Source organism: Sphaerodactylus townsendi, linkage group LG11, assembly GCF_021028975.2.
Source record: "Sphaerodactylus townsendi isolate TG3544 linkage group LG11, MPM_Stown_v2.3, whole genome shotgun sequence".
In the NCBI taxonomy this organism is placed as follows: Eukaryota; Metazoa; Chordata; class Lepidosauria; order Squamata; family Sphaerodactylidae; genus Sphaerodactylus; species Sphaerodactylus townsendi.
The window spans coordinates 77,675,651-77,690,595 of NC_059435.1; the positions used below are offsets into that span (position 1 = coordinate 77,675,651).

The 14,945-nt window shown below is 74.7% G+C and overlaps 2 protein-coding genes across 2 annotated transcripts in view; both read right to left on the reverse strand.

The window, feature by feature from the left end:
• Positions 1-1,890: 1,890 nt before the first annotated feature.
• On the reverse strand, positions 1,891-2,320 carry LOC125441176 (SWI/SNF complex subunit SMARCC1-like). The gene has a single exon (XM_048511555.1). It carries the CDS (start codon positions 2,236-2,238, stop codon positions 1,906-1,908), a length of 333 nt encoding a protein of 110 aa, XP_048367512.1. The 5' UTR covers positions 2,239-2,320; the 3' UTR covers positions 1,891-1,905.
• A 1,936-nt stretch (positions 2,321-4,256) lies between these two features.
• The window catches only part of LOC125440668 (SWI/SNF complex subunit SMARCC1-like), a 92,660-nt gene continuing 81,971 nt past the window's right edge, over positions 4,257-14,945 (reverse strand). The window contains exons 21-22 of the mRNA XM_048510527.1: positions 5,399-5,500; positions 4,257-4,415 (exon numbers count right to left, since the gene is read on the reverse strand). Coding sequence (XP_048366484.1) covers positions 4,257-4,415; positions 5,399-5,500 — 261 coding nt within the window. The remainder of the gene's footprint in view (positions 4,416-5,398; positions 5,501-14,945) is intronic.

Here is a 14,945-nt window from a genome sequence, read left to right on the forward strand (position 1 = left end):
GGTCGCGCCCCCTCAGTGCACGGTATCCCTGGCGCTGGAGAAAACGGCGCCTTTTGATGACCCTGAACAGAGCGCGGGGTCGTGGGGACGCCCGGGCGCGCGGCAGGGATGCTGTGCGCTGAGAGCAGCGCGCGGCATAGGGGGGATAGCTTTGAGTGGGGAAAGGCCCCTGGTCTCCTCACAGGACAGAAAGAGGGGTATAAATCCAAAACTCTTTTACTTCTACCATCAGTCCACCGAGGTCCGCATTGTCTATTCCAGTCTTTTAAAGCCTGGGAGCACATTTGGAATTCTGAAGTGGCATGGTGCATGCAGAAACAAAATGGCAGCCGCAGAAGGCGGAGCCACTCACAAAATGATGGCCACAGCTTAACTTCATGAACGGAGCGTAGATCCTTGTGCTGTGGGGACAGCTACTTTCCAGGGTCTTGGCCCCAGGTCTTTCACACCACCGATGGCCAGATCATTGACCTGGACATGCCAGGGACCGGAAGCAGGTGCTCCTCCACTGAGCCTGTGCCCCTGCCGGTTGCCCACCTTCCTCTGGCAACAATCTCCCCAGAAGCCAGATGCATCAGGGGTTTTGTTTTGTTTCTGGTGCTAAAAGGCAAGACACGGTGTGGCCACAGACCCACAAGCAGCCGCATGGAGGCAGCGCCTCACCAGACCTGGCTTTGCGCTGGCTGTGGGGCCACAGCAGCAAGCTCTCGTCCAGAGAGGAAGCAGGACAACGGAGCCACCTGAGGAGCAGCAGCAGCTCAGATCAAGATGGTGTAGAATGAGTAGCTGATGCAGAGAACCAGAACACAGAAAACGTTTTTGGAGATGTTTCTGTGCCACCACAGCAGCCACACCGCCAGCTTGGACCACAGTGACAACTTCCGTGGAATCCTTCTTTGTGATGCGTAAATGGAAGACGGGCCCCACTGGACCAAGCCACTCATCTTGGCCAGAGTTCTGCTTCACGGCCACCAAGGTGACTCCAAATGCTCACAAGAACAGCAAAGACACTGCGCCATAAGGTAAAACAGTCTTGTAGCCAGTAAGTTAAAACTAAGTCCAACGTGTCTCTGAACTTTGGACATGCAAACCACTTTCCAGCCTTCTCTGTCCACACCCTGCAAGAAAGATCACCTGGTCTTTGGAACCCCTCCTTGAAGGCTGTTCACAGGGCCCCTCTCCTGACTACACGGTCAGCTGCATGTTAATTACTTCTGCAAGAGGTTTTGCAGACGAGAGAGAACCAGAGGAGCTTCTGGGAACTTATTCAGACTGCGAGGAAAAGACTTAGATCTCCATTCCTGCTCAGGCCCGACGAAGGCAGCTCTGACTCTTGACACCTGATGCCCTGAAAATCTGGTTCCCCACTAAAGTGCTCCCGTGCTCAGATCAAGCTTCTAAGAGATGCTCCTATCAAATGTCTGGATCAGTTAAAAACAGACCTGGAAGTCTGAGCTCCTGGGCCAGTGGCAGATTCACTTTCACGGATTCACAAAATGCGAACAGCAGAAAGTGAGCTGACGGTCCTAAGGGATGCCGAACAACAGGGGTAGCGTTTGAAACTACCTGTGAGGTGGGCTAGGATGTGAGTGCGTGGACCCAGGGCAGGAGCAGCAATTCGGATCTAGATCTCCCAGGCACATTTATTTATATCCCACCCTTCTCTCCTGTAAGAAGACTCAAGGGGCCTACAAGCTCCTTTCCCTTCCTCTCCCCACAACAGACACCTGGTGAGGTGCATGCGGCTTGAGAGAGTTCCGAGAGAACTGTGACTAGCCCAAGGTCACCCAGCAGGAATGTAGGAGTGTGGAAGCACATCAGGTTCACCAGATAAGCCTCCGCCACTCAGGTGGAGGAGTGGGGAATCAAACCACTTCTCCACACTGGCTCACATTCTTGCCCCGTTCACAGCGGTATGGGATCCAACCCAACATAATTACGTTCCTCAGTCCTGAGTTCTAAATTCCAATGTCCTGGCAGGATTCCGACCTGACCTCGCTTAGCCACGCCTGGCTTCCCACCCTTACCTGGCTGAGGAGGGTGAGGAGGAGGCATCTGGTGGTGCATCATGGGATACGGAGGAGGTTGCTGGGGTGCCATCAGGCCTGGATGCCCGGACGTGCCCAGAGGGTTCATGCCTGGGCCGCTGGAATGCTGGTGGGACTGCTGGGCGTTCTGGTTGTGCTGCTGCTCCAGCTGCTGGCGGGCGCGAAGCTCCGCGTATTTCAGCTGCTCCATGTGGAAGTTCTGGCGCTCCGTCAGCAGCTGCTGCCTCTGCTGCTCCAGCTACAGGGAAAAGGAGAGGACATATTCATGCCATGACACCCATCCTGAAACCAAGCCACGAAGCCCTTGGAATCACAGAGTTGGAAGAGATCCCCAGGGCCATCAAATCCAATCCCCTGCAATGCAGGAACAATACAATCAAAGCACTCCCATCAGATGGCCATCCAGCCTCTGTTTAAAAACCTCCAAAGGAGGAGACTCCACCACAGTCCGAGGCCATGCATTCCACTGTCAAACAGCCCTGATGGTCAGGAAGTTCTTCCTGATGTTTAGGTGGAATCTCTTTTCCTTCACCTTGAACCCATTACTCCATCTCTTTTTCTTCACCATTGAACCTTGAACCCATTACTCCATGTCCGGGTCTCGGAGGTGGCAGAAAATGAGCTTGCTCCCTCTTCACCATGGCATCCCTTCAAATATTTAAACATAGCTATCCCCCCCCCCCCGAATCTTTGCTTCTCCAGACGAAACATCCCCAGCTCCCCAGGTCTCTGCTTGTAGGGCATGGTTCCAGACCATTGACCATTTTGGCTGCTCTGGACCCGTTCCAGCTTGTCAATATCCTTCTTGAGTTGCGGTGCCCAGAACTGTACACAATATTCCAGGTGAGGTCTAACCAATGCAGAATAGAAAGGTACAATTACATCCCTCAATCTAGACCAGGGGTCCCCAAACTTTTTAAACAGGGGGCCAGTTCACTGTCCCTCAGACTGTTGGAGGGCCGGACTAAAAAAAACTATGAACAAATTCCTATGCACAAATGATTGTAAAATGTTTGATTTCACCTTTCAGCCTTTCTGTCATGGTCTATTTTTAGAACCGTGACCAAAGTATGTCAAGTACAGGGTGGGCTCCAAATATTGTTGGGGAGGCTGTGGAATACCTTCCCCTGTAAAAAAAGCAGAACTTTTCCAATGAAGCATTCCATCTAACCCAGGATCAGGTATCTTCCTGGGTTCTTTCCTCCCTAGCAGCCATCACTGCCATGCCTGGCGGGCCGGATAAATGCCTTCAAGGGGCCACATTTGGCCCCCGGGCCGTAGTTTGGGGACCCCTGATCTAGACGCTCTACCCTCATTCTTTTATTCTAACAGATGCTCCTATCAAATGCCTGGATCAGTTAGATAGACCTACCCTGTTTCCCCGAATATAAGACATCCCCGGAAAATAAGACGTAGTAGAGGTTTTGCTGAAGTGCGAAATATAAGGCATCCCCCGAAAGTAAGACGTAGCAAAGTTTTTGTTTGGAAGCATGCCTGACGAACAGAATACAGAAATATAAGACATCCCCGGAAAATAAGACGTAGTAGAGGTTTTGCTGAAGTGCGAAATATAAGGCATCCCCCAAAAGTAAGACGTAGCAAAGTTTTTGTTTGGAAGCATGCCTGACGAACAGAACACTATGTAGAAATATAAGAGACATCCCCGGAAAATAGAGACTGTGGTAGTAGAGGTTTTGCTGAAGTAAGAAATATAAAGGCATCCCTCAAAAAAAAAGTAAAGATCGTATAAAGTTTTTGTTTGGAAGCATGCCTAACGAACAGAACACAGAAATATAAGACATCCCCGGAAAATAAGACGTAGTAGAGGTTTTGCTGAAGTAAGAAATATAAGGCATCCCCCAAAAGTAAGACGTAGCAAAGTTTTTGTTTGGAAGCATGCCTAACGAACAGAACACAGAAATATAAGACATCCCCGGAAAATAAGACATAGCGTATCTTTGGGAGCAGAAATTAATATAAGACACTGTCCGGGGGTTGGGCGGTATACAAAACCCATAAATAAATAAATAAAAAAATTATATTTGGGGAAACACGGTAGAAATATGAGCTGCTGGGTTAGGGGCAGATTCACAAAATGCCGACAGCAGAGCAGGAGAAGGGGGGCCCAAGCGATGCTTCAGGCCTCAAGCCTTTCCAGACTCTGACAGCAAGATCACTCAGCCCCACTGATGCAGACTGGAATGCTTGCTACCAAGCTAAGACCTGGGCAAAGGACTCCACCTTTGCCCACTCACTGGGGTGCCCAGCAGAGCCTGTGAGGTCTTGCATCTCAGCTGCTCCTTCCCAGGTGTGAACCAAAACAGTGGCAAATGTGGGAAAGCATCTAAAGCTCAGCTCAGGACTCAGCTGCTCCCAGCACAGAAAAAGGGGCCAAAGAGTCTCAGGTGGCTGACGCAGGGCAGCACTGGAGCCGGCCTCCGGGGAGGGAGGGGTGCTGTTGCCCCTTCAGCCCTTAAGAACATAAGAACAAGCCAGCTGGATCAGACCAGAGTCCATCTAGTCCAGCTCTCTGCTACTCACAGTCGCCCACCAGGTGCCTTTGGGAGCTCACGTGCAGGATGTGAAAGCAATGGCCTTCTGCTGCTGCTCCTGCTCCTGCGCACCTGGTCTGCTAAGGCATTTGCAATCTGAGATCAAGGAGGATCAAGATTGGGAGCCATAGATTGACTTCTCCTCCATAAATCTGTCCAAGCCCCTTTTAAAGCTATCCAGGTGAGTGGCCCTCACCACCTCCTGTGGCAGCATATTCCAAACACCTATCACACATTGCGTGAAGAAGTGTTTCCTTTTATTAGTCCTAATTCTTCCCCTCCAGCATTTTCAATGAATGCCCCCTGGTTCTAGTATTGTGAGAAAGAGAGAACAATTTCTCTCTGTCCACATTTTCTATCCCATGCACAATTTTATAGACTTCAATCAGATCCCCCCTCAGACGTCTCCTCTCCAGACTCAAGAGTCCCAAACGCTGCAGCCTCTCCTCATAAGGAAGGTGCCTTTGTTCAAGTCAAACGAGAATCCCTGCTTTAAAGAGTATCCGGCGGAATTCACTAGGGAAGGAGGAGTTTGTAACTGTCAAGTGCTTCAGAAGACCTGCCCCTTGGACTGCTCTCTCCAACTGAGCCTGCTGGGACACACTGAAAGCCAGCAGCCAAGGATCCACAGGCAACTTAACTGATGCTGAGGACCACTGTTTAACTGCAAATCTACCGCTGCCAATCTCCAGGTGGGGTCAGGAGACCTCCAGCAATTGCATTTGCTCCCCAGACCACACAGACCTGTTTCCCTGGAGAAAACGGCTGCCTCGGAGGGGGGACCTTATGCTCACATACCCCACTGAGGCCCCCCGTGCTCTCCAAACTCTGCCCCCCGCAAGCTTTGTCCGGAATCTCCAGGTACCTCCCACTCTGGGATTGGCAGTCCTGCCCCCCTTCCTGGCGTGTTAAGAACATAAGAACATAAGAACAAGCCAGCTGGATCAGACCAAAGTCCATCTAGTCCAGCACTCTGCTACTCGCAGTGGCCCACCAGGTGCCTTTGGGAGCTCACATGTAGGATGTGAACGCAATGGCCTTCTGCGGCTGTTGCTCCCGATCACCTGGTCTGTTAAGGCATTTGCAATCTCAGATCAAAGAGGATCAAGATTGGTAGCCATAAATCGACTTCTCCTCCATAAATCTGTCCAAGCCCCTTTTAAAGCTATCCAGGTTAGTGGCCATAACCACCTCCTGTGGCAGCATATTCCAAACACCAATCACACATTGCGTGAAGAAGTGTTTCCTTTTATTAGTCCTAATTCTTCCCCCCAGCATTTTTAATGAATGCCCCCTGGTTCTAGTATTGTGTTCTTGGAGGTCCCATTTAGCAATCAGATATTGCTAGACCTGGAACTGGATCCACCTTCCTTCTGAATGGCCCGAGTCAGTGGCCACCACCCCACGTAGTGGCATGAATTAGTTCCAGGCACGAAGCGCTCTCCCTCTCTCTCTCTGGCTCGCCTGCTGTGAATCCATTACCCTGAGCCAATTGCACTGAGTGACCCAGTTGTACCGGGAAGGAGCACGTTCTCTGCTTTTCTCCACAAGCGCCCGTTTATACACCTGTCCCCTCCTCAGTTATCTTTTTTCCTAAATTGAGTAAAAAGCCTGAGCACTTTCGCCTGTCAGTGTGGGAAAAGAGCTTCAACCGCTTGATTGTTTCGGCTGCCCTTTCCCACACCTCCGGCAGCTTTATTGGACAGCCTTTTTGAGATGGGCAAGGAAAATAAATAGCGGAGAAAGAACCTGGCCTCCGTGGTCTATCTGGGCACCGAGGCCATCCTTTGTGTGCCTGGCAGCCGGCCTGGCACCGGGGAAGGAAACCCTCTGAATTCCGGTCATGTTGAAAGTCTCCATTGTGATGGTTTGCTGGAAGCTGAATTTTGTTTTCCTGCAGCAGCAACCGCCCCCCCTCCACCCCTTAAAAACACCCAGAGCCTGATCCATCACAGCTGATCTTGGCTACAAAGGACAACTTGTTCTGGAACCCCCTACAGCCGTGGTGGCGAACCTTTGGCACTCCAGATGTTATGGACTACAATTCCCATCCCCCCCCCCAACCCCCCCCCCTCCCACCCCCCCCCCCCCCTATCCCCCCCCCTTTCCCCCCCCCCCCCCCACCTCCCCCCTCGTAACCCCCTTCCCCCCCCCCCCCCCCCCCCCCCCACCCTCCCCCCCCCCCCCCCCCCCCCCCTCCCCCCCCTCCCCCCCCCCCCCCCCCCCCCCCCCCCCCCCCCCCCCCACCCCCCCCCCCCCCCCCTCCCCCCCCCCACCCCCCCCCCCCCCCACCCCCCCCCCCCCCCACCCCCCCCCCCCCCCTCCCCCCCCCCCCCCCACCCCCCCCCCCCCCCACCCCCCCCCCCCCCCACCCCCCCCCCCCCCCACCCCCCCCCCCCCCCACCCCCCCCCCCCCCCACCCCCCCCCCCCCCCACCCCCCCCCCCCCCCACCCCCCCCCCCCCCCACCCCCCCCCCCCCCCACCCCCCCCCCCCCCCACCCCCCCCCCCCCCCACCCCCCCCCCCCCCCACCCCCCCCCCCCCCCACCCCCCCCCCCCCCCACCCCCCCCCCCCCCCACCCCCCCCCCCCCCCACCCCCCCCCCCCCCCACCCCCCCCCCCCCCCACCCCCCCCCCCCCCCACCCCCCCCCCCCCCCACCCCCCCCCCCCCCCACCCCCCCCCCCCCCCACCCCCCCCCCCCCCCACCCCCCCCCCCCCCCACCCCCCCCCCCCCCCACCCCCCCCCCCCCCCACCCCCCCCCCCCCCCACCCCCCCCCCCCCCCACCCCCCCCCCCCCCCACCCCCCCCCCCCCCCACCCCCCCCCCCCCCCACCCCCCCCCCCCCCCACCCCCCCCCCCCCCCACCCCCCCCCCCCCCCACCCCCCCCCCCCCCCACCCCCCCCCCCCCCCACCCCCCCCCCCCCCCACCCCCCCCCCCCCCCACCCCCCCCCCCCCCCACCCCCCCCCCCCCCCACCCCCCCCCCCCCCCACCCCCCCCCCCCCCCACCCCCCCCCCCCCCCACCCCCCCCCCCCCCCACCCCCCCCCCCCCCCACCCCCCCCCCCCCCCACCCCCCCCCCCCCCCACCCCCCCCCCCCCCCACCCCCCCCCCCCCCCACCCCCCCCCCCCCCCACCCCCCCCCCCCCCCACCCCCCCCCCCCCCCACCCCCCCCCCCCCCCACCCCCCCCCCCCCCCACCCCCCCCCCCCCCCACCCCCCCCCCCCCCCACCCCCCCCCCCCCCCACCCCCCCCCCCCCCCACCCCCCCCCCCCCCCACCCCCCCCCCCCCCCACCCCCCCCCCCCCCCACCCCCCCCCCCCCCCACCCCCCCCCCCCCCCACCCCCCCCCCCCCCCACCCCCCCCCCCCCCCACCCCCCCCCCCCCCCACCCCCCCCCCCCCCCACCCCCCCCCCCCCCCACCCCCCCCCCCCCCCACCCCCCCCCCCCCCCACCCCCCCCCCCCCCCACCCCCCCCCCCCCCCACCCCCCCCCCCCCCCACCCCCCCCCCCCCCCACCCCCCCCCCCCCCCACCCCCCCCCCCCCCCACCCCCCCCCCCCCCCACCCCCCCCCCCCCCCACCCCCCCCCCCCCCCACCCCCCCCCCCCCCCACCCCCCCCCCCCCCCACCCCCCCCCCCCCCCACCCCCCCCCCCCCCCACCCCCCCCCCCCCCCACCCCCCCCCCCCCCCACCCCCCCCCCCCCCCACCCCCCCCCCCCCCCACCCCCCCCCCCCCCCACCCCCCCCCCCCCCCACCCCCCCCCCCCCCCACCCCCCCCCCCCCCCACCCCCCCCCCCCCCCACCCCCCCCCCCCCCCACCCCCCCCCCCCCCCACCCCCCCCCCCCCCCACCCCCCCCCCCCCCCACCCCCCCCCCCCCCCACCCCCCCCCCCCCCCACCCCCCCCCCCCCCCACCCCCCCCCCCCCCCACCCCCCCCCCCCCCCACCCCCCCCCCCCCCCACCCCCCCCCCCCCCCACCCCCCCCCCCCCCCACCCCCCCCCCCCCCCACCCCCCCCCCCCCCCACCCCCCCCCCCCCCCACCCCCCCCCCCCCCCACCCCCCCCCCCCCCCACCCCCCCCCCCCCCCACCCCCCCCCCCCCCCACCCCCCCCCCCCCCCACCCCCCCCCCCCCCCACCCCCCCCCCCCCCCACCCCCCCCCCCCCCCACCCCCCCCCCCCCCCACCCCCCCCCCCCCCCACCCCCCCCCCCCCCCACCCCCCCCCCCCCCCACCCCCCCCCCCCCCCACCCCCCCCCCCCCCCACCCCCCCCCCCCCCCACCCCCCCCCCCCCCCACCCCCCCCCCCCCCCACCCCCCCCCCCCCCCACCCCCCCCCCCCCCCACCCCCCCCCCCCCCCACCCCCCCCCCCCCCCACCCCCCCCCCCCCCCACCCCCCCCCCCCCCCACCCCCCCCCCCCCCCACCCCCCCCCCCCCCCACCCCCCCCCCCCCCCACCCCCCCCCCCCCCCACCCCCCCCCCCCCCCACCCCCCCCCCCCCCCACCCCCCCCCCCCCCCACCCCCCCCCCCCCCCACCCCCCCCCCCCCCCACCCCCCCCCCCCCCCACCCCCCCCCCCCCCCACCCCCCCCCCCCCCCACCCCCCCCCCCCCCCACCCCCCCCCCCCCCCACCCCCCCCCCCCCCCACCCCCCCCCCCCCCCACCCCCCCCCCCCCCCACCCCCCCCCCCCCCCACCCCCCCCCCCCCCCACCCCCCCCCCCCCCCACCCCCCCCCCCCCCCACCCCCCCCCCCCCCCACCCCCCCCCCCCCCCACCCCCCCCCCCCCCCACCCCCCCCCCCCCCCACCCCCCCCCCCCCCCACCCCCCCCCCCCCCCACCCCCCCCCCCCCCCACCCCCCCCCCCCCCCACCCCCCCCCCCCCCCACCCCCCCCCCCCCCCACCCCCCCCCCCCCCCACCCCCCCCCCCCCCCACCCCCCCCCCCCCCCACCCCCCCCCCCCCCCACCCCCCCCCCCCCCCACCCCCCCCCCCCCCCACCCCCCCCCCCCCCCACCCCCCCCCCCCCCCACCCCCCCCCCCCCCCACCCCCCCCCCCCCCCACCCCCCCCCCCCCCCACCCCCCCCCCCCCCCACCCCCCCCCCCCCCCACCCCCCCCCCCCCCCACCCCCCCCCCCCCCCACCCCCCCCCCCCCCCACCCCCCCCCCCCCCCACCCCCCCCCCCCCCCACCCCCCCCCCCCCCCACCCCCCCCCCCCCCCACCCCCCCCCCCCCCCACCCCCCCCCCCCCCCACCCCCCCCCCCCCCCACCCCCCCCCCCCCCCACCCCCCCCCCCCCCCACCCCCCCCCCCCCCCACCCCCCCCCCCCCCCACCCCCCCCCCCCCCCACCCCCCCCCCCCCCCACCCCCCCCCCCCCCCACCCCCCCCCCCCCCCACCCCCCCCCCCCCCCACCCCCCCCCCCCCCCACCCCCCCCCCCCCCCACCCCCCCCCCCCCCCACCCCCCCCCCCCCCCACCCCCCCCCCCCCCCACCCCCCCCCCCCCCCACCCCCCCCCCCCCCCACCCCCCCCCCCCCCCACCCCCCCCCCCCCCCACCCCCCCCCCCCCCCACCCCCCCCCCCCCCCACCCCCCCCCCCCCCCACCCCCCCCCCCCCCCACCCCCCCCCCCCCCCACCCCCCCCCCCCCCCACCCCCCCCCCCCCCCACCCCCCCCCCCCCCCACCCCCCCCCCCCCCCACCCCCCCCCCCCCCCACCCCCCCCCCCCCCCACCCCCCCCCCCCCCCACCCCCCCCCCCCCCCACCCCCCCCCCCCCCCACCCCCCCCCCCCCCCACCCCCCCCCCCCCCCACCCCCCCCCCCCCCCACCCCCCCCCCCCCCCACCCCCCCCCCCCCCCACCCCCCCCCCCCCCCACCCCCCCCCCCCCCCACCCCCCCCCCCCCCCACCCCCCCCCCCCCCCACCCCCCCCCCCCCCCACCCCCCCCCCCCCCCACCCCCCCCCCCCCCCACCCCCCCCCCCCCCCACCCCCCCCCCCCCCCACCCCCCCCCCCCCCCACCCCCCCCCCCCCCCACCCCCCCCCCCCCCCACCCCCCCCCCCCCCCACCCCCCCCCCCCCCCACCCCCCCCCCCCCCCACCCCCCCCCCCCCCCACCCCCCCCCCCCCCCACCCCCCCCCCCCCCCACCCCCCCCCCCCCCCACCCCCCCCCCCCCCCACCCCCCCCCCCCCCCACCCCCCCCCCCCCCCACCCCCCCCCCCCCCCACCCCCCCCCCCCCCCACCCCCCCCCCCCCCCACCCCCCCCCCCCCCCACCCCCCCCCCCCCCCACCCCCCCCCCCCCCCACCCCCCCCCCCCCCCACCCCCCCCCCCCCCCACCCCCCCCCCCCCCCACCCCCCCCCCCCCCCACCCCCCCCCCCCCCCACCCCCCCCCCCCCCCACCCCCCCCCCCCCCCACCCCCCCCCCCCCCCACCCCCCCCCCCCCCCACCCCCCCCCCCCCCCACCCCCCCCCCCCCCCACCCCCCCCCCCCCCCACCCCCCCCCCCCCCCACCCCCCCCCCCCCCCACCCCCCCCCCCCCCCACCCCCCCCCCCCCCCACCCCCCCCCCCCCCCACCCCCCCCCCCCCCCACCCCCCCCCCCCCCCACCCCCCCCCCCCCCCACCCCCCCCCCCCCCCACCCCCCCCCCCCCCCACCCCCCCCCCCCCCCACCCCCCCCCCCCCCCACCCCCCCCCCCCCCCACCCCCCCCCCCCCCCACCCCCCCCCCCCCCCACCCCCCCCCCCCCCCACCCCCCCCCCCCCCCACCCCCCCCCCCCCCCACCCCCCCCCCCCCCCACCCCCCCCCCCCCCCACCCCCCCCCCCCCCCACCCCCCCCCCCCCCCACCCCCCCCCCCCCCCACCCCCCCCCCCCCCCACCCCCCCCCCCCCCCACCCCCCCCCCCCCCCACCCCCCCCCCCCCCCACCCCCCCCCCCCCCCACCCCCCCCCCCCCCCACCCCCCCCCCCCCCCACCCCCCCCCCCCCCCACCCCCCCCCCCCCCCACCCCCCCCCCCCCCCACCCCCCCCCCCCCCCACCCCCCCCCCCCCCCACCCCCCCCCCCCCCCACCCCCCCCCCCCCCCACCCCCCCCCCCCCCCACCCCCCCCCCCCCCCACCCCCCCCCCCCCCCACCCCCCCCCCCCCCCACCCCCCCCCCCCCCCACCCCCCCCCCCCCCCACCCCCCCCCCCCCCCACCCCCCCCCCCCCCCACCCCCCCCCCCCCCCACCCCCCCCCCCCCCCACCCCCCCCCCCCCCCACCCCCCCCCCCCCCCACCCCCCCCCCCCCCCACCCCCCCCCCCCCCCACCCCCCCCCCCCCCCACCCCCCCCCCCCCCCACCCCCCCCCCCCCCCACCCCCCCCCCCCCCCACCCCCCCCCCCCCCCACCCCCCCCCCCCCCCACCCCCCCCCCCCCCCACCCCCCCCCCCCCCCACCCCCCCCCCCCCCCACCCCCCCCCCCCCCCACCCCCCCCCCCCCCCACCCCCCCCCCCCCCCACCCCCCCCCCCCCCCACCCCCCCCCCCCCCCACCCCCCCCCCCCCCCACCCCCCCCCCCCCCCACCCCCCCCCCCCCCCACCCCCCCCCCCCCCCACCCCCCCCCCCCCCCACCCCCCCCCCCCCCCACCCCCCCCCCCCCCCACCCCCCCCCCCCCCCACCCCCCCCCCCCCCCACCCCCCCCCCCCCCCACCCCCCCCCCCCCCCACCCCCCCCCCCCCCCACCCCCCCCCCCCCCCACCCCCCCCCCCCCCCACCCCCCCCCCCCCCCACCCCCCCCCCCCCCCACCCCCCCCCCCCCCCACCCCCCCCCCCCCCCACCCCCCCCCCCCCCCACCCCCCCCCCCCCCCACCCCCCCCCCCCCCCACCCCCCCCCCCCCCCACCCCCCCCCCCCCCCACCCCCCCCCCCCCCCACCCCCCCCCCCCCCCACCCCCCCCCCCCCCCACCCCCCCCCCCCCCCACCCCCCCCCCCCCCCACCCCCCCCCCCCCCCACCCCCCCCCCCCCCCACCCCCCCCCCCCCCCACCCCCCCCCCCCCCCACCCCCCCCCCCCCCCACCCCCCCCCCCCCCCACCCCCCCCCCCCCCCACCCCCCCCCCCCCCCACCCCCCCCCCCCCCCACCCCCCCCCCCCCCCACCCCCCCCCCCCCCCACCCCCCCCCCCCCCCACCCCCCCCCCCCCCCACCCCCCCCCCCCCCCACCCCCCCCCCCCCCCACCCCCCCCCCCCCCCACCCCCCCCCCCCCCCACCCCCCCCCCCCCCCACCCCCCCCCCCCCCCACCCCCCCCCCCCCCCACCCCCCCCCCCCCCCACCCCCCCCCCCCCCCACCCCCCCCCCCCCCCACCCCCCCCCCCCCCCACCCCCCCCCCCCCCCACCCCCCCCCCCCCCCACCCCCCCCCCCCCCCACCCCCCCCCCCCCCCACCCCCCCCCCCCCCCACCCCCCCCCCCCCCCACCCCCCCCCCCCCCCACCCCCCCCCCCCCCCACCCCCCCCCCCCCCCACCCCCCCCCCCCCCCACCCCCCCCCCCCCCCACCCCCCCCCCCCCCCACCCCCCCCCCCCCCCACCCCCCCCCCCCCCCACCCCCCCCCCCCCCCACCCCCCCCCCCCCCCACCCCCCCCCCCCCCCACCCCCCCCCCCCCCCACCCCCCCCCCCCCCCACCCCCCCCCCCCCCCACCCCCCCCCCCCCCCACCCCCCCCCCCCCCCACCCCCCCCCCCCCCCACCCCCCCCCCCCCCCACCCCCCCCCCCCCCCACCCCCCCCCCCCCCCACCCCCCCCCCCCCCCACCCCCCCCCCCCCCCACCCCCCCCCCCCCCCACCCCCCCCCCCCCCCACCCCCCCCCCCCCCCACCCCCCCCCCCCCCCACCCCCCCCCCCCCCCACCCCCCCCCCCCCCCACCCCCCCCCCCCCCCACCCCCCCCCCCCCCCACCCCCCCCCCCCCCCACCCCCCCCCCCCCCCACCCCCCCCCCCCCCCACCCCCCCCCCCCCCCACCCCCCCCCCCCCCCACCCCCCCCCCCCCCCACCCCCCCCCCCCCCCACCCCCCCCCCCCCCCACCCCCCCCCCCCCCCACCCCCCCCCCCCCCCACCCCCCCCCCCCCCCACCCCCCCCCCCCCCCACCCCCCCCCCCCCCCACCCCCCCCCCCCCCCACCCCCCCCCCCCCCCACCCCCCCCCCCCCCCACCCCCCCCCCCCCCCACCCCCCCCCCCCCCCACCCCCCCCCCCCCCCACCCCCCCCCCCCCCCACCCCCCCCCCCCCCCACCCCCCCCCCCCCCCACCCCCCCCCCCCCCCACCCCCCCCCCCCCCCACCCCCCCCCCCCCCCACCCCCCCCCCCCCCCACCCCCCCCCCCCCCCACCCCCCCCCCCCCCCACCCCCCCCCCCCCCCACCCCCCCCCCCCCCCACCCCCCCCCCCCCCCACCCCCCCCCCCCCCCACCCCCCCCCCCCCCCACCCCCCCCCCCCCCCACCCCCCCCCCCCCCCACCCCCCCCCCCCCCCACCCCCCCCCCCCCCCACCCCCCCCCCCCCCCACCCCCCCCCCCCCCCACCCCCCCCCCCCCCCACCCCCCCCCCCCCCCACCCCCCCCCCCCCCCACCCCCCCCCCCCCCCACCCCCCCCCCCCCCCACCCCCCCCCCCCCCCACCCCCCCCCCCCCCCACCCCCCCCCCCCCCCACCCCCCCCCCCCCCCACCCCCCCCCCCCCCCACCCCCCCCCCCCCCCACCCCCCCCCCCCCCCACCCCCCCCCCCCCCCACCCCCCCCCCCCCCCACCCCCCCCCCCCCCCACCCCCCCCCCCCCCCACCCCCCCCCCCCCCCACCCCCCCCCCCCCCCACCCCCCCCCCCCCCCACCCCCCCCCCCCCCCACCCCCCCCCCCCCCCACCCCCCCCCCCCCCCACCCCCCCCCCCCCCCACCCCCCCCCCCCCCCACCCCCCCCCCCCCCCACCCCCCCCCCCCCCCACCCCCCCCCCCCCCCACCCCCCCCCCCCCCCACCCCCCCCCCCCCCCACCCCCCCCCCCCCCCACCCCCCCCCCCCCCCACCCCCCCCCCCCCCCACCCCCCCCCCCCCCCACCCCCCCCCCCCCCCACCCCCCCCCCCCCCCACCCCCCCCCCCCCCCACCCCCCCCCCCCCCCACCCCCCCCCCCCCCCACCCCCCCCCCCCCCCACCCCCCCCCCCCCCCACCCCCCCCCCCCCCCACCCCCCCCCCCCCCCACCCCCCCCCCCCCCCACCCCCCCCCCCCCCCACCCCCCCCCCCCCCCACCCCCCCCCCCCCCCACCCCCCCCCCCCCCCACCCCCC